This window comes from Gracilinanus agilis, chromosome 1, assembly GCF_016433145.1.
Source record: "Gracilinanus agilis isolate LMUSP501 chromosome 1, AgileGrace, whole genome shotgun sequence".
Lineage (NCBI taxonomy): Eukaryota > Metazoa > Chordata > Mammalia > Didelphimorphia > Didelphidae > Gracilinanus > Gracilinanus agilis.
Window position 1 is genome coordinate 265,685,728 of NC_058130.1, and position 18,551 is coordinate 265,704,278.

At 38.4% G+C, this 18,551-nt stretch overlaps 1 protein-coding gene across 1 annotated transcript in view; it reads left to right on the forward strand.

Moving 5' to 3' along the window:
- LOC123250639 (procathepsin L-like) overlaps positions 1 to 15,476 on the forward strand; it is a 22,700-nt gene extending 7,224 nt beyond the window's left edge. The window contains exons 7-8 of the mRNA XM_044679808.1: positions 12,237 to 12,433; positions 15,280 to 15,476. Of these exons, the coding sequence (XP_044535743.1) occupies positions 12,237 to 12,433; positions 15,280 to 15,476 (394 nt within the window). The remainder of the gene's footprint in view (positions 1 to 12,236; positions 12,434 to 15,279) is intronic.
- The last annotated feature ends 3,075 nt before the right edge of the window (positions 15,477 to 18,551 follow it).

An 18,551-nucleotide genomic window follows, 5' to 3' on the forward strand; every position in this document is an offset into this window, starting at 1 on the left:
TAATCTTTACCTTCTTTTTTAGAATCCATACTGTGTACTGGTTCCAAGGCTGAAGAGCAGTAAGGTATGTAGGTAATTGGGGTTAAGTGACTTGTCCAGGGTCACACAACTAGAAGTGTCTGAGGCCACACTCTTATGATTTCCAGACCTCAGTTTTTCCACCTGGAAAATGAAGATGTATGACTAGACAAAATATAAAAGGCTTTCTGACTCTTAACTATAGAGATAATCCAGTATACACATATTCTTCATGTGCTTTACATATAAATGCTTTTCATGTTGATTAGTCATCTCAGACCTGTGTCTGACACTTTTGGGAGTCATCTTGGTAATTTACCAACCTTCTCCAGCTCATTTTACAGATGAAGAAACTAAGGCACACAGGGTTATATGACTTGCCTATGGTAAAACCAGGTTAGCAGGGCTTGAGGCCAAATTTAAACTCAGGAAGAGGAGTCTTCATGATTCTAAGTCTAATGGTCTATCTACTGGTTCACCTGACTACTCATAACTGATTATAATAGTCTTTTAAAATTTAAAATTTAAATTAATATCTTAATTTAATTTAATTTCAAATAAATATTTAACATCTTAAAATATTTTAATGTCTCTAGCTAAATACATAGTGAAAGGCATTAATTTTAATTTCTGATATCACCCCTCCCCTGCCCCACCAATAGTACCAGAGTCAGATGTTGGGCTCCAGTGTTAGAGCCAGTGGGGGCACAAATCTAGCTCCTTGGCAGCTAAGTGGCACCACTAGGAGCTTGCTTCTGAGATCAGCAAGACCTGAGACCCCAGGTGGCTGTAAAACTCAGACCTTGAACATGGGAGTGGGGCTGAGAGAGGCAGCAGCAGCACCTAGTGTGCTCAGACTCAGGGGAAAACCCAATGTAGATGAGCAAACAAGGGCCAAGTTCTGGGCTTTGGGCAGCTGGCTAGGAACACAGGGGCTCAACCCTGAAAACAGCTCAACCAGAGTCCCCAGGAGGATGGAAAACTAAGACCTTGGACACTGGAGTGGGGTTGAGAGAGAAAAACAGCAGTGCCCAGCATGCTCAGACTCAGGGGAAAATCTCAGGTGGAGGAGCAAGTGTGGGCCAAGTCCCAAGCTCTGGGCACCTGCCTAGGAAATCGGGGGGCTCAACCCTGAAATCAGGTAGACCAGAGACCCCAGGAGGGTCCCCAGAGAAGCCAAGAGACTCACAAAGTAGCCTCAGGCAAAAAAAACTGCTCCCTAACTACATATAAAGAGAATCAGATTGCCTTACTCAGCCTTCTGGCAGATAAAATATAATGATGCCAATCAAGGCCAATCAAGAAATAAACAAGAAGATCAAGAAAAAACTCAAACACTTGATAACTTCTGCACAGAAAAAAACCCAAAAATCAGAGGAGGACAAATAATTAAAGACATCCAAACCGTCCCAAAAAAATGAAAATGGGTTACAAGGTCTTGAAGAGTTCAAATCTGAGATCATGAGAAAGATGGAAGAGATCTGGCAAGAAAATAACAGTTTAAAAGGCAGAATTTCGCAATTGGAAAGTGAGGCTCAGAAATCAAATGGATTGATAAGCAAATTGAAGACCAGAAATGACCAGCTAGAAGCCTTGAAGAACCAGATGGAAGAGATTGAAAAGTAAAACCAGTCTCTAAAGGCTAGAATTGGGCAATTAGAAGCCAATGATCTCTAAAGACAGCAAGAACAAATAAAGCAAAGTCAAAAGACTGATAAAATAGAAGGAATAATGAAATACCTCACTGAGAAATTGACAGATCAAGAAAACAGGTCTAGAAGAGACAATCTGAGAATCATTGGTCTTTTTGAAAAAGCAGAAATTAATATAAATTTGGACTCTATACTAAAAGAAATCATTCACAAAACTGACCTGAAGTACTACAACAAGAGGGCAATATAGAAATTGAAAGGATCCATAAATCACCCTCTACACTAGACCCTGAAAAGATAACCCTCAGAAATATAGTAGCCAAATTCAAGAGCTTCCAAGTAAAAGAAAAATATTACAAGAAGCCAGAAAGAGACAATTCAGATATCAAGGGTCACCAATCAGGATCACACAGGATCTGGCAGCCTCTACACTAAAAGACCACAAGCCTTAGAATATGATATTCAGAAAGGCAAGAGAACTGTGTCTACAACCAAGGATCACCTACCCATCAAAACTGACTATATAATTCCAGGGGAAAGTATGGGCATTCAACAGGATAGAAGATTTCTAAGTATTTGCACAGAAAAGACCAGGACTAAATGGAAAGTTTGATATCCAATCACAAAAACCAAGAGAAACATGAAAAGGTAAATAAGAAACAGAGGGGAAAGAAAAAAGTTCTTATTCTTAAATTTATCCCTTTAAGGACTTCAATAAGATTGAATTATTTGTATTCCCATATGGAGAGGGAAGAGTAGCTATATCCATTGTCATATAGAATTCTATCTAACCCTACTGAGAAAATCAGAAGGGATTAACCAAGGGGAGCAGGGGAATGGGGAGGTCAAAAAAGGGAGGGGAGGAGAGGTTGGAGGAAATTCATTAGGCCTTAAAAAATAAAAAGAGGGGAATAATAAGGGAGGGGTTCAAAAGGGAAGTAAATAAAGGGAGGGGACAAGGGTTACTGGCTTAAAGCAAACCACTGTTTTAAAAGGAAATAGTGTAAGAAGGAGGGATAGAACTAGGAGAGGATACCAAAATGTTGGGGAATACACAACTGATAATTATAACTCTGAATGTGAATGGGATGAACTCACCCATAAAAAGGAAGCAAATAGCAGAGTGGATTAGAAACCAAAAGCCTACCATATGTTGTCTACAAGAAACACATATAAGGTGGGTGGACATACACAGGTTTAAGGTGAAGGGCTGGAGCAAAATCTTTTGGGCTTCAAATGAAAAAAAGAAGGCAGGAGTGGCAATTGTGAACTCTGACAAAGCCAAAGTAAAAATAGATATGATTAAAAAAGACAGGGAAGGTCATTACATCCTGGTTAAAGGCAGTATAAACAATGAGGAAATAACACTGCTCAATATGTATGCACCAAGTGGCATAGCATCCAAATTCATAAAGGAGAAACTGGCAGAGCTCAAGAAGGAAATAGATAGTAAAACCACAATAGTGGGAGATCTAAATATTCCTCTTTCAGATCTAGATAAATCAAACCAAAAAAATAAATAAGAAAGTGATAAGAGAGGTAAATGAAATTCTAGAAAAATTAGATTTAATAGATATGTGGAGAAAAATAAATAGGGACAAAAAGGAATACGCCTTCTTTTTAGCTGCACATGGTCCATTCACAAAGATTGACCATGTAATAGGGAATAGAAACATTGCAAACAAATGCAAAAGTACAGAAATAATAGATATAATCTTCTGAGATCATAATGCAATAAAAATAATAATTAATAAGGGCAGATGGACAGGCAAATCAAAAACTAATTGGAAATTAAATAATATGATTCTCCAAAACCAGTTAGTTAAAGAAGAAATCATAGTCACAATCAATAATTTCATTGAAGAGAATGAAAATGATGAAACATCCTGCCAAACTATGTGGGAGGCAGCTAAGGCAGTACTTGGGGAAATTTATATCCTTGAATGCATATATTAACAAATTAGAGAAGGCAAAGATTAATGAACTGGGCATGCAAATTAAAAAAACTAGAAAGGGAACAAATTAAAAATCCCCAGCTGTGTAAATGGAATTAGCTCTAGCCCATTCATAGTCAAAACTCTACTTACCCTAGATGATATCATCCCCACCCCCCTTATTGGGAGGGGAGATGAGTTACACACGTGACAATAAGTAACAAATCAAGAACAAGAGACTGCCCTTTGGGCAGTCCAAATCAGTGTAGAGGCTGCCATTTGTCCACTTGAATTAGAGGTGGACCCACAGGAAGTGACAAGAGACACTATCTCTTCAAGTATGTTGGTTACTTCCTGTTGAGGCAGTTCCTGCTTTGAACTTGGTGCTGAAGGTTCTCGGCTGAGACCTCAGACTGCTTCCACTCTGAATGATCATGTGGGTAAGTTAGGCTGACTTCCTTGGCCTACCTTGGCGTTTTCCAAACAATACCTTAAGTAGGCTTTTACCTCTCTGATTGCTAAGGCCTTGTGCCTTGTAGCCTAGTTTAATCAGCCTTTTAACCCTCTCTCTCGGTCCAGGCCTCTGCAGGCTTGGACTAGCCTCTCCCTCTCTCTATTTCCCTACCTTTTACTTTCCTAATTATAAATAAACTACCTTAAACTCAATCCTGACTTGGGTCTATTTTAATTATGGAATCAATCTGAGTTATTGATTCCTGGCGGCCACACTTTGAATATATATCTATAAAATACCTATGTATCTCCCTCTAATACAGCTAAACACCAGATTGGAGATTATAAAAATTAAAGGAGAAATCAATAAAATAGAAAGTAAAAGAACTATTAAATTAATAAATAAGACTAGAAGCTAGTACTTTGAAAAAACAGATAAAATACACAAAGTACTGGTTAATCTAATTAAAAAAAGGAAAGAACACCAAATTGACAGTATCAAAGATGAAAAGGGAAACTGCACCTCTAATGAAGAGGAAATCAAGGCAATCATTAAAAACTATTTTGCGCAATTATATGGCAATAAATATAGCAATCTAGGTGAGATGGATGAATATTTACAAAAATATAAATTGCTTAGATTAACAGTAGAAGAAATAGAATACTTAAATAATCCCATATCAGAAAAAGAAATTGAACAAGCCATCAAAGAACTCCCTAATAAAAAATCCTCAGGACCAGATGGATTCACAAGTCAATTCTATCAAACCTTCAAATAAGGGGAAGCTAGCTCAGTGGATTGAGAGCCAGGCCTAGAGACAGGAGGTCCTAGGTTCAAATCCGGCCTCAGACACTTCCCAGCTGTGTGATCCTGGGCAAGTCACTTGACCCCCATTGCCTACCCTTACCAATCTTCCACCTATAAGTCAATACACAGAAATTAAGGGTTTAAAATTAAAAAAAAACCTTCAAATAACAACTAATTCCAATACTATACAAACTATTTGACATAATAAGTAAAGAAGGAATTCTACCAAATTTCTTTTATGATACAAATATGGTAATGATGCCAAACCCAGGCAGATCAAAAACAGAGAAAGAAAACTAAAGACCAATCTCCTTAATGAACATAGATGCAAAAATCTTAAATAGAACACTAGCAAAGAGACTCCAGCAAGTGATCACGAGGGTTATTCATTATGATCAGGTGGGATTTATACCATGAATGCAAGGATGGTTCAATATCAGGAAAACCATTCACATAATTGACCATAATCAACAAGCAAACCAACAAAAACCACAAATCTCAATAGATGCTGAAAAAGCCTTTGACAAAATACAACATCCATTCCTATTGAAAACAGTAGAAAATATAGGAATAGAAGGACCTGTCCTAAAAATAATAAACAGTATATATCTAAAACCATCAACAAGCACCATATGCAATGGGGATAAATTAGAAGCCTTCCCAATAAGATCAGGCATGAAATAAGGATGCCCACTATCACCTCTATTATTTAACATTGTACTAGAAACACTAGCAGTAGCAATTAGAGAAGAAAAAGAAATTGAAAGTATTAAAATAGGCAATGATGAGACTAAGCTATCACTGTTTGCAGATGATATGATGGTCTACTTAAAAAATCCTAGAGAACCAACTAAGAAGCTTGTAGAAATAATCAACAACTTTAGCAAAGTTGCAGGATACAAAATAAATGCACATAAATCATCAGAATTTCTATATATCTCCAACACATCACAACAGCAAGAGGTAGAAAGAGAAACACCATTTAAAATCACCCTAGACAATATAAAATACTTAGGAATCTGTCTACCAAAACAAACACAGGAATTATATGAACACAATTACAAAACACTTTCCAGACAATTAAAACTAGATCTAAACAATTGGAAAAACATTGATTGCTCATGGGTAGAATGAGCTAACATAATAAAAATGACTATTCTACCCAAATTAATTTACCTATTTATTGCCATACCTATCAAACTACCAAAAACCTTTTTCACTGAATTAGAAAAAACTATAACAAAGTTCATTTGGAAGAACAAAAGATCAAGAATGTGAAGGGAAATAATGAAAAAAACATGAAGGAAGGTGGCCTAGCAGTACTGGATATTAAACTATATTATAAAGCTGTGGTCATCAAAATGATATGGTACTGGCTAAGAGACAGAAGGGAGGATAAGTGGAATAGACTTGGGGTAAGTGATGTCAGCAAGACAGTGTATGATAAACCCAAAGAACCCAACTTTTGGGACAAAAATCCACTATTTGACAAAAACTGTTGGGAAATTTGGAAATCAATATGGGAGAGATTATGTTTAGATCAACATCTCACACCCTACACCAAGATAAATACAGAATCGATGAATGACTTGAATATAAAGAAGGAATCTATAAGAAAATTAGATGAACATACAATAGTTTACCTATCAGATCTATGGGAAAGTGAAGATTTTAAAACCAAGCAAGAGTTAGAAAAAAATTACAAAATGTAAAATAAATAATTTTGATGATATTAAATTAAAAAGGTTTTGTACAAACAAAAACAATGCAACCAAAATCAGAAGGGAAACAACAAACTGGGAAAATATCTTTATAACAAAAAACTCTGACAGAGGTCTAATTACTCAAATATACAAGAAGCTAAGTCAATTGTATAAAAAATCATGACATTCCCCAATTGATTAATGGGACATGAATAAGCAATTTTCAGATAAAGAAATCAAAAATATCAATAAGCAGATGAGAAAGTGTTCTAAATCTCTAATAATCAGAGAAATGCAAATCAAAACAACTCTGAGATATCACCTCACACCTTGCAGATTGGCTAAAATATAGCAGGGGAGAGTAATGAATATTGGAGGGGATGTGGCAAAATTGGGACATTAATGCATTGCTGGTGGAGTTGTGAACTGATCCAACCATTCTGGATAGCAATTTGGAATTATGCCCAAAGAGCGATAAAAGAATGCCTGCCCTTTGATCCAGCCATATCACTGCTGGGTTTGTCCCCCAAAGAGATCAGAAATAAACAGACTTGTACAAAAATACTCATAGCTGCATTCTTGGTGGTGGCAAAAAACTGGAAAGCGAGGGTATGCCCTTTAATTGGGGAATGGCTGAACAAATTGTGGTGTATGCTGGTGATGGAATACTATTGTGTTCAAAGGAATAATAAACTGGGGGAATTCCATGTGAACTGGAAAGACCTCCAGGAATTGATGCATAGTGAAAGGAGCAGAGCGAGAAGAACATTGTATACAGAGACTGATACACTGTGATAAAATTGAATGTAATGAACTTCTGTACTGGCAGCAATGCAATGACCTAGGACAATTCTGAGGGATTTATGGAAAAGAATGCTACCCACATTCAGAGGAAGAACTGCAGGAGTAGTAACACAGAAGAAAGACAATCGCTTGAATACATGGGTTGATGCGGGCATGGTTGGGGATATAGACACTAAAGGACCACACCAATATAACTATCAATAATATGTAAATAAGTCTTGATTGATCACACATGTTAAAACCATTGTAAATGCACATTGCATATGGGGGAGGTTGAAGGGGGGTGAAGGGGAAAGTAAAAACAAGAATCATGTAACCATGGAAAATGTTTCTAAAATAATAAAATATTTAAAAAAATAATACTCCAGATTTTCCCATGTGTTGAACATTTATAATTATATTTGTGGACCTCAAAGATTTCAAAAGGACTTCCTAAAATTATCTCTAGAAACCTTTTAAGAATTTTGACATCACCCTGGACATGGTGGCAACACTGATGAATCTAATTCTAGTATCTCTCTAGCTTTAAAGAGGAGATATAACCACCAATGATGAACCCTTTTAAAAAATCTACAGGGGCAGCTGGGTAGCTCAGTGGATTGAGAGTCAGGCCTAGAGACGGGAGGTCCTAGGTTCAAACCCGGCCTCAGCCACTTCCCAGCTGTGTGACCCTGGGCAAGTCACTTGACCCCCATTGCCCACCCTTACCAATCTTCCACCTATGAGACAATACACTGAAGTACAAGGGTTTCAAAACAAAACAAAAAAAAACAAAAAAAAATCTACAAAAAGTTCTTGGGTTCCCCATAATACTTCAGAAATGGCAATGATGATAAATGGTCTACAATATTCATACTTTTGTATGAATGTAATTGTATAGTACTTACACAAACAATGAAGAAACAATGAAGGTTTTCTTATTATTTTTTGCAAGAATGGGATGGAATAGTTCTCTAGTTAGATGAAGGAATAAGGGAATTTTCATTCCAATTCATCTCCTCAGTAACAAATTTGAGACAATTTATTTTGTTGAATTGGTCACTACTCTCAAATTTGTTTGCTTTTTTATTTTTCTATGATGAAATTGAAGAAAAAAATCACTTTTGTTATTTTGATTTCATTAGATAGGTTGGAAAATATGGCAATTCTTAGCTCTCATTTGGCCTAGAATTTAATTCCATTTAGTCATTGAGATAAAGACCAAAAAATCAATATAAGATTCTAAAAGAAAACACTTTGCAAACTTTAAGACTCAATAAACAAGGAGTTATTATGAAGTGGATAGTCAATAAATATGAAGCATTAAGGAAAAGCCTTTAGAAGAATATCCTAAATAGCCTTAAGATGGAGATGTTGCTCTACAGAATTTTCTCCTCTCCATGTAGTTATTTCTATCTCTTTTCCAAATTATGTCTGCATAAGTGTATCTCTATTGGTCTTTCTGTGATTTTTGTATTTCTTGTCCATTTCATTTTGTTCCTCTTCTCTCCATGTAATAAAAGTGATATTCATCTTTTTTTATTCGTTATATTCCCTACATGAAGTTTTATGATCTCAGATCTAAATTTGTAAAGAAGATGCAGAAAAATGGAATAAGATAGATTTAAAAAATTTAGGTAACCCTTTTCTCAATTGGTCAGTAGACCTTGACAGATGATACATTACCTCTACTTTAAAACGTAATTTGATCATATTTCAATCTATTTTGCAAAGAGAAATTCTGAAATGGAGCATTGCCCCCTGGTGGTAGGAAATCCAAGGCCTTTGGCTCATAAATTGGGGACCTGATACTCGCAGCAAGGGTAGCTGGGGCAGTGGAGAAAGTACTGGGTCTGAAGTCAGAAAGACTCATTTTTATAAGATCACATCTGGTCTCTTAACCCTGTTTGCCTTGATTTCCTCATATATGAAATGAGCTAGAGAAGGAAATGGCAAACCACTCCAATACCTTCACCATGAAAACCCCAAATGGGATCACAAGAAATTGGACATGACTGAAATTGACTGCACAACAAAAAATTGGCAGCAAGGATTACTTTTAATATCACTGCCTGGGATTCCTATGATTCCAGTGGATTTTCTACTTTGAGAAAATTTAAAATGGGTCCCAAAGTAGACCTTTTTGACTTCTACAAAATAGAAAAAATAGCTTCATGGTTACAAAAATTGACCACCTAATTTGATCCAATTGACAATGAGAAACAGTCAATTATTAATTTAGTGTTTAAAATAGGAACTGAGAAGTGGTTTTAAAAATGCACAAAAAATAAATTGCACCATTCTATTGCTTTTTTTTTTTAATTTTTAAACCCTTAACTTCTGTGCATTGACTCATAGGTGGAAGAGTGGTAAAGGTAGGCAATGGGGGTCAAGTGACTTGCCCAGGGTAACACAGCTGGGAAGTGTCTGAGGCCAGATTTGAACCTAGGACCTCCCGTCTCTAGGCCTGGCTCTCAATCCACTGAGCTGCCCAGCTGCCCCCTATTCTATTGCTTTTTAACAATTAGAAGAACAAAACAATTTTATCAGAAATTCAGCACAAAGTGTACATGGGTTTAGAAAAGTTGAACATAGAGAGAGATGCAGAAGTATACAACTGTCAGTTCAACCTCCTGATAAGATTCATGAAATGCTATCTGGAAATACAAGTATGCTCAATGCCTTTGGGAATCATGAACAGTAGGAGACACACATGGGGAGAGAAAAAAACAGAACTCAACATCATAGAGGAAACCACAACATTCTTATCATCTGTCAAAGAAACATTCACATGCATGTGCATTATCTATGGCTTACCTATGGGTTCTTCCACAGGGACAAGTGACTTTAGGAAACTTAGCCAGAAAATCACTTGATTTAACTGGATCACATAAGGTTCTTCAAGGCTGAAAAGTACTATTTGAATTGAAGTGGGATCATTTGCTGCAAAATAATCGTAATAGCAGAAATATACTGGATTCCCAGAGAACTCCCACACGCTGAAATCACCAACTCCTGCAGGGAGAGAAATAAGTATTGTGTCTTCAAATAGCAAAAGGCTAAATTTCCCTTAGCTGCTCCCAAAATGATCTAGGAGACTAGAGGCTGAGGCAGCATTTACTTTGTATGTACCTTGAATGCTATTCCAACATTAAATCATAGAAATTACTAATATGAATAAATCTTAATATCAGACAACTGATGGAGGTTTATTTTGTGTAAATTATATGTCTAAAAATCAATTTAAAATTCACAATGAGGTTTATTTTGATGCTCAATTAAGGCATTGAAGAGAACTCCTATCAAGAGGTTGGGTTGATGAAGCACAACCCCTGGCCATTTCTTTATTTTTATTTCTTTATTTGTTTGTTTGTTTGTTTGATTGTTTATTTAATAAAACCCTTACTGTGTATTGGCTCTAAGGCAGAAGAGTGGTAAGGGTAGGCAATGAGGGTCAAGTGACTTGCCCAGGGTCACATAGCTGGGAAGTGTCTGAGGCCAGATTTGATCCTAGGACCTCCTGTCTCTAGACCTGGCTCTCAATCCACTTAGCTACCCAGCTGCCCCACCCACCCCGGCCATTTCTTTAAAGCAGGAAAAGTTCTAAATATGAATCTGTTGATGGACAGCATGTGTGTTGGCAAATGATAAGCCTAATTAACTTTGGAGCAAGTTATTCCCAGAGGATGGATCATGGAATGATTAATTTTTTGGCCATACAAATTGCTGAAACAATCTATTAAACCTGGAGAAGGTACTCAGGAGAAAAGGGGTACCATCTTGGATGTACAACTGGGAAAAAAGATGCTTGGGAGGGAAGCTGAAGAGAAAAGTTAAAGGATAGCTGCCTTCCCAAGCCAAGGTTGTCTAATCATTCTTCCTGGAAAATTAGTTCTCTATGAGTAGAGTACAGTGATATGGATACTGTGGCCCAAACAATATTTGATGGAATTATTAAAATGACCTAGAATATACCTTTGGGTCTTTTGAGAGCCCATCAGCAACTTTCCCCACTCTTACTCAATTTTCTTTTGAGGTATACATGACTCCCCACCAAGTACTCTTTGATCCAGTGACTCTGGCCCCAACTTCCATGAACAAGCCACCATCTCTCCACCCTGAACATTTTCCTTAATTGTCCAAGGCTCTGTTTGCCATAGGGTGCAGTTCTGGAAATCTGGATCCAGTAAAAGCTGGTTGGCTTCCAGACATAGCTTTAAGCCCATAGCTTAGGTTCTGAGTTGAGACATCTCTTGGAACTTCAGGTTGCCATAAGGCTCAGGTGTATGAGTGTATAATTAAATGTGTGTCTTGTGGATTTCTGTTGGATTCTTGTTTTGGTGTGGTTTACTATAATGGGTCAATCCTCATCATCAGACTCTCAGATCCCACTAACATGTATTCTTAAGAATTTTCAGCTGTTTAAAAAGGCAGCAGCTGATTATGGAAATCAAGTTTCCCCTGGTAGGCTCCACACCTTGTGTGAGTTGGAGTGGCCCACATTTGAGGTTGAATGGCTCTGGGAGGAGAATGCAGATCTCTCCATAGCCTACATGGTCCAGAGAAAGGTGTATGGGACACCAGGCCATGCTACTCAGATCCCCAACATTGATATTGGATTGATTTTCTTACTGATACCCCAAAGAAATTGAAGACTTTCTTTGCTGGACAAAATTACTCTGCTAAAACAGAGGCTGCTTTGCTATCCAACTCACTCTTCCAAGGAGATAAAAGCAGGCCTCCTGGAGGAGAAAAGAGCAATCCTCCTCCTGTGCTCCAAGAAGACCCTGAGGAAGCCAACCCCAATGTCAATAAGGAACCCATATCCCTGCATCCTCTCCACCTTTCCCTGCATACTCCCCACTTTCCTCATCCCCTTCTGCAGACCCTCTGTCTTCACCATCAGGGCCCCCATCAAGCCCTCTGTACCTCACCCTCTCCAAATATGGGCCCCTCCCATAACTCACCCATCTCATACCCAACAGGGCACCCCTTATCATTATACCCAGGATTTAAGTCAGGCTGATGGGAAAACAGCAGTGAACTCCCAACTGCCCTTATATCAGGTAGGACCTGGAATGGGTGAGGACTTACAGCCATTCTTGGTCTATGCCCTTTTCCTTCCATAGACCTTTACAACTGGAAATATCAGAATCCCTTGTTGTTTTTGTGTGGCTGGGTGTAAGATTAAATTAAGGAAGGGGTAAAAAGAGTTTTAGATGCAGTTTCACAAAGGGGAATTTCTTTCATAGAGGCTGGGCAGGCTACACAGGAGAAGTTGTGTCTGCTCTAACAGCAGATTTCCAAGCAAAGGGAGAAAATGTGAGTAGGAGGGCAAGGGGATTTAAAAGTTCCTTCCCACAGTCCAAAGTCCTCAGCAGAAGACATAAGGAAATACCTGTTCAATGATTTTTCCTCTTTCTTTCTTGGGTCCCAAGGAAGAGAAAAAGAGAAAAATTCAGTGCAGAAAAGGGAGATTTAATGCCACTTTGAGGCATTTTTCACTTAAGATTTAAATTTAAGGGTTGTTAATGCAACTTTGGAGGTGTGTTAATGATTTTGATATGGTACAATGTCATTTCATTTATTGTGATAAATGATTGTCAGTTAATTTGAAATGTTAGCCAAATTTTATTAAGCACAAAATACGCATGGTTAGAGGTTTGTTTTGCTAAACCTTGCAATGCATAATGGTTTCAGTGAAGGTGAGAATTGGCTCAATATGATTAATAGCCAGCCTGACACAGAGAAGGATTTTTTTTTCTATAAGGACAGAAATTGTACTATCTACTTCACAGATATAAAAATCATTCAGAAAAAGTTGTAATGTTGAGGAACAGAACTTATTCTGGCTATTAAACTTGGGATTTTTTTAATTCAATGAGATGTTATTTTAATGTATGTGCTAGCAACGAGTGATCACGTAACTCAGAAGTTTGTTTTTTTTTTTTTAGTTGTTAATCTATGTATGGGATTTAATATAAGTACTAAGAATTTGGTATTTTGCAAAAGTGGGAATTTCTAAATAGTGTTGTATTTGACTAAGGTTGTATGAATTGTTTTTTAAAATGTGTACAATGTATAAGAAGGAATTGTGATCTAGAGATTAACATGTATTCAGACACAAATTGCTAGAAAGTAATGCTGAGTGAATACAAAATATGTATGCATTTTAAGTTTTCCACCTGAATAGGTTAAGAATATATGATTTGCAAACTATATGCCCTTAACAAGGAAAATTTGACCAGCCCTGAAATAAAGTAGTGTTTATTTTTTGTTTTTATTTTGTTGTTTTTTTTTTTAAGTATAGTACCTTATCTCAATTTGCAATAATGGTAAAGAGGAGACACCAGAATAAATAAGAGTAATGAATAAGGAAATAATAGGTGTGAATTCTAGTGTGAAATAGATGCAACATATGATAAATCAGAATAATGTTGAAGGAATTTAATCCTGTATGTAGCAATGTTCTGAGGTAAATGGAAACTAAACTGGAGATTTTATTCTGTTTTAAACAGATGGGTTGAAAGGAGTGAGGGTAAATGCTTTGAACTTCAGCTTGTTTAAACACTGAAAAGTTGCTAAAGAACTTTAATCAAAGTTATTTGGAGGTTGTGGAATTCAAACTAAAATCCACTGACAATGATTTATTCTGAAGGATTTGATACATGAAATATTTTAAATTATAGTAATCTCACTGGTTACTGAAAGATGGTAAAAGTAAATCAAAGATGAAGGGGTATATTGTGTTTGAATGCAGAAGGAGAAGGAACTTTGATCTGGAGTCAATAAAGCTTGCATATGCAGATTTGTGAAGAGAAAGGGAGAGAGTGAAAGGGGAGGTGAAACAACAGATAGATGTTCTGCTCTTATAATTGGATCTTTGACTCAGGGATATTTCTAAAATTGATGTATGTGGTTTTAGAAAATCACAAATGATTCTGGAATTTCTCTGGAAGGTTACCCTGAAGAGATTCCTGTTTGGCCTTGTTTTAGGCCTAGGACCAGGAGATGATACAGCCCTGATTTATATTTACTATAGAGCTACTCAATTCAGCACTCCTGTTCCTTCTCGCCAAGATATATAAGAATAACTGAGTGATCAGCCTTTCTTTGAGGATATGGAAATTTGTTTCTAGACTGCTGATAAGCAGAATTTTTCTGACCTGTAATGGATAAGACTTGTCTTTTAAGGAAAAAGAAGGCTTCTGGGATCTAATGGTGATGAAGTATGCAAAAGACAGAGAATGTCCTGTGATAAGAGAGGGAATCCAGGGTTCAACTTGGACTGGACCTTTTCTGACCATCTAGGCTGCAAATCCTTGAGTGACGTAATGATGGCATGAGTCAGTGACAGCTTTGGCCTGTGAGGAAGTGTTTTCCCTGTCTGCCTTCTCTTTTGTGTCAAATTCCCATAGTACATACATAATACAAATTGAATAAAAATAAAAGCTTTCATTTCCCCAAACAACCTATTGGGTTAAAAATTGAAAATTGTCATTTTTTTAGGGAATATACTTTGAGAACTAGGTAGAGTTATTGATAAATGGCTGGTATGTGCAGCCTTGATTTACCAGGATTGAAGTTTAGATCTTGAGTTTGGAAAAATAACCCAAAGCTTTCTGGATTTCCAGGATCTGGGGTAAAGAAATTCATCTCTGAAATATTGTTACTCAGGTGGTTATAGCTGCTATGTAAATGTGGGCTTTGCAAAAGAATATTCTTTAACAGAAACATCATACATCAACTCTGCAAACAACTCCAGAATAAAATTTCCTAAAATAATCATTTCCTGTCAGGGAATGTTTTCTGGAAATGAAGTCTGTTGGTTAAGATACCCACATGTTAATGTTTAATAACAATTTCTATTATACTAATTTTCTCTGTTTGTATCTGGTGCTGTCCTGCTTTCTATACTTCTGCCTTAGAAACTGATACTTCCCCTTGTGACCTGTCAGCCAGTCATAGGAAACAGTCTATGGACAGGCCCTTCAGGTCTCCTAGCCTTCAGGATCGAGCATTCCCTGTGGACAGGCACCTGCAGACCCTGTGCCCACAGCCCCTTCCTCTTCCTCCCAGGGATTCTGCACCCCTTATCAGCTATGAAGAAGCTAGAGAAGACTGAAACCATCACCCCTTTTCCCTTAGATATCTGGAGGAGGGGGGATAGCCTAGGACATTGTACCCCCATAGTGTAGAAGTTTTTCAGGCAAACTATAGACAGGAAAATTCCTTTGCTTCCACTATATACCCTTAACGGACACTGAGTCAAAGGTTTGACTGTGTTATGTTCATCTTAACAGAGATATTTGGGAAGCTGAAGTCTTGGCCAGAAACCAGAAACCTGCAGGACACACTCCTCCCACACACATAGGCTTGAGTGAGCAGGGAGGGGTAGGTACTCCTTTACTCTCACCCCTCCCACCAAGTAGTTGGAATCAGTTGGAAATGGAGGTTGATCAGGTAAATTCTGGGAAGGCCAGGCAAAGCTTTCTCCTTAAGATGTTTACTTTCTCAACTTATTTCCCCGCAAGTTTGACTAGGAACAATAGGAGAAGCTTGATGTCTAGTAGCTATCAGGGACAGAATGAGGATCTGACTTGGGCTACAACTGAACGTAACCAAGCTTTATGGAGGATGTGAGTATTCTCAAAATAATAGCCAGGCACAGCTACCTTAAAGATGAAGTTTTACTGATAAGAGAGGAAGGGGTTTGAAGGATTTGGATAAGATCTGGGAAGCCCTGAACTGTCAGATAAAAACAGCCCCTCCCCCCTCAGGAGGGAGTGGCAGACTTTATAGCTAGCTTGCCCTCAAAGCCTATAATTATCACTTCTAATATCTAAAATAACTAAATGGTAACAAATGCTATTGCAGGAAAGGTCTAGTTCAGCTAAACAGGCAAACTGCAAAGAAGAACCAAAATGGCTAATGCCACAGGCCACCAAAGCTATCCAGAACTGAGCTCAGCAAACAGAGTGACCTTCTCACTTCAACCCTCAGGAATCAACTGTCCCTAACTGCTTTAAACTGTCCCCTCATCCAGAGTTCTCCAGGGGAGAGGTCCCCTGAAATTCTGGGTGAGGCTTGACCCTGTATCTTGCAGGAATTCCACCCTGCCATTTTCCATGTTACTAGTAGAGGGGGAATTGAGATAGGACAATGAAGCCTCCTGGGAATGGGCTGGCGAGATCCTGCAGGCTCTTATAGGGCTGATGGGCAGCACAACCGAGGAACTGATGCTTGTATTTTGGCAAGGCTGACTGCAACATGACTGGTGCATTGCACTGTTCAGCCTGGGGACAAGAGATATTTGCCCCATGGCACCAGATAAACCCTAAAGTCATGCAACAGAGAAAGGGAGTTTCAGGACTTCCCTCACACCAGAAGGGGGCTGCATTGCCAGGACAGCCCTGCCTCTCCTCTTGGCCTTGTGCTCACAATCCAGTCTTCCTCTGACTCCCCCTAGACCCAGCCCCCAGCACTCTGCCCTCAGCACAAGCCTCAAGAATGACAAAACCTTAGCAAGAAATCCAGCCTAGGTAGGGTGGTTGGCAGCCTGCGTATCTCTGGCTATATTTCACTGTAAGAGATCAGTGGTGAAGAAACTGCCACCCTCACCTGTTGGGGCACATAGAGACATCGTTGCTGGAACCAAACTGACTGCTCCTACTCACTGCAGTCCCCAATCCTGGGCACCTGAATGTGGTCACATAGAGGCATCACCCAGAGAGAGAACCAAATTTCTCATGATTCAATGGGTTTTCTGTCTTACGTGGTGATGTGAGCCAATGTAAAGTGTAGCTTAAATAGAGAGAACTTGATTGGGAAGCTCTCTTTGGTACGAGGCAGCGAGGTGGGAGAAGGTAATGGCGGGCAATTTGAATTAGATATTAGCGGGTGCATGGTCTTTCTTAAATTTACCAACATAGCTATAAATAAAATATTAATACTTTTATCTATATCCATCTATATCCATTTTAATCATAACACTCCTTATTACATTGGTTTTGGGACCCAGGGATCTGTGAGCTCCTCCCACCTTCCCAATGCTCTCTGTTGACTTAATCACAGACACTGAGGCCAAAACTCAATGTAAAAGGGGACATGAGCAGATCTTCACCCTTGGGGACTTGCAGGGCAATGGCACCTGTTTGTGAATTCTGCCCTTTACTGTTTCAGCATTATTACAGCCCCTCACACTGATCCCCCGGAGGTCTAGTGTTGGAAAAGTCCCTCCAGGTACCTGGTTTGCACCTTGCCTTTCCCCAAAGACAGTGAAAACACACTAATGAACACCTCCCTGGTCTTGTTTGGCCATAGAGCACCCATTCTTATAGAGATCTTGATAGGGTTGGGGGTAGGAAGTAGTGCAGCCTTAGGCCCTATTGCCTTGGCTCAAGGCAGACAAAATTTCCACTCTCACAGCAAACTGATCTAGACCTCAGTGAATTAGAAACGTCTGTTAATTCTTAGAAAATTCATTGTCCTCCCTGACTGAGATGGTACTTCCAAATAGAAGGCAGCTGCACATCTTGTTCTTCAAGCAGGATAGATTCTGTGAGGCATTGGGAGGAGCCTGTTCTTTCTATGTCAACCATTATGGAGTGATACAGGATGCAGTCTCACTACCCTCCCATAGCACCGAAATTGAGTCAAGGGTTTGATTCACACACACAAGAAAAGGGGGGATTGAAGTGAAGTAAACCAAGTCATTGACCAGAAAACCTGTTTTTCCCTGGGGAAAGCAGAAATCAGAAATGAGCTTTTCTGTGAAGGTCAGTCAGCTCAGAACCAAAACAACAGTCAGGATTCATGAGAAAATAACTCCCTTTCACACAGCCAGTCCAGGATAAGATATAAAATGGAATATCCTGGACTGCAGAGATCTCTTTATCATCTCTGATAAGGACAGTTTAGTTGATAAGGAAATAAGGAGAGGACAAGGGAAATGTCTTTTACTTCATGCTTCCAGCTCTGGCTCCAGGAGCATGGAGTTTGTTATATATATATATATTTCAAGAATCATTTCACACAAAAGAACCCCCCTGAAACTTTGCAGATGTGCAGAAGTTACAAATTATGTCACATCAAAACAGAAAACATTGGCTTCAGAATAGACCAAGGCCAAGGCTGAATTTTGACTAGGTTTTTATCAGAAAGCCAAGTTGGGGAGTATCTTGGCCTTAGCTATAACAGG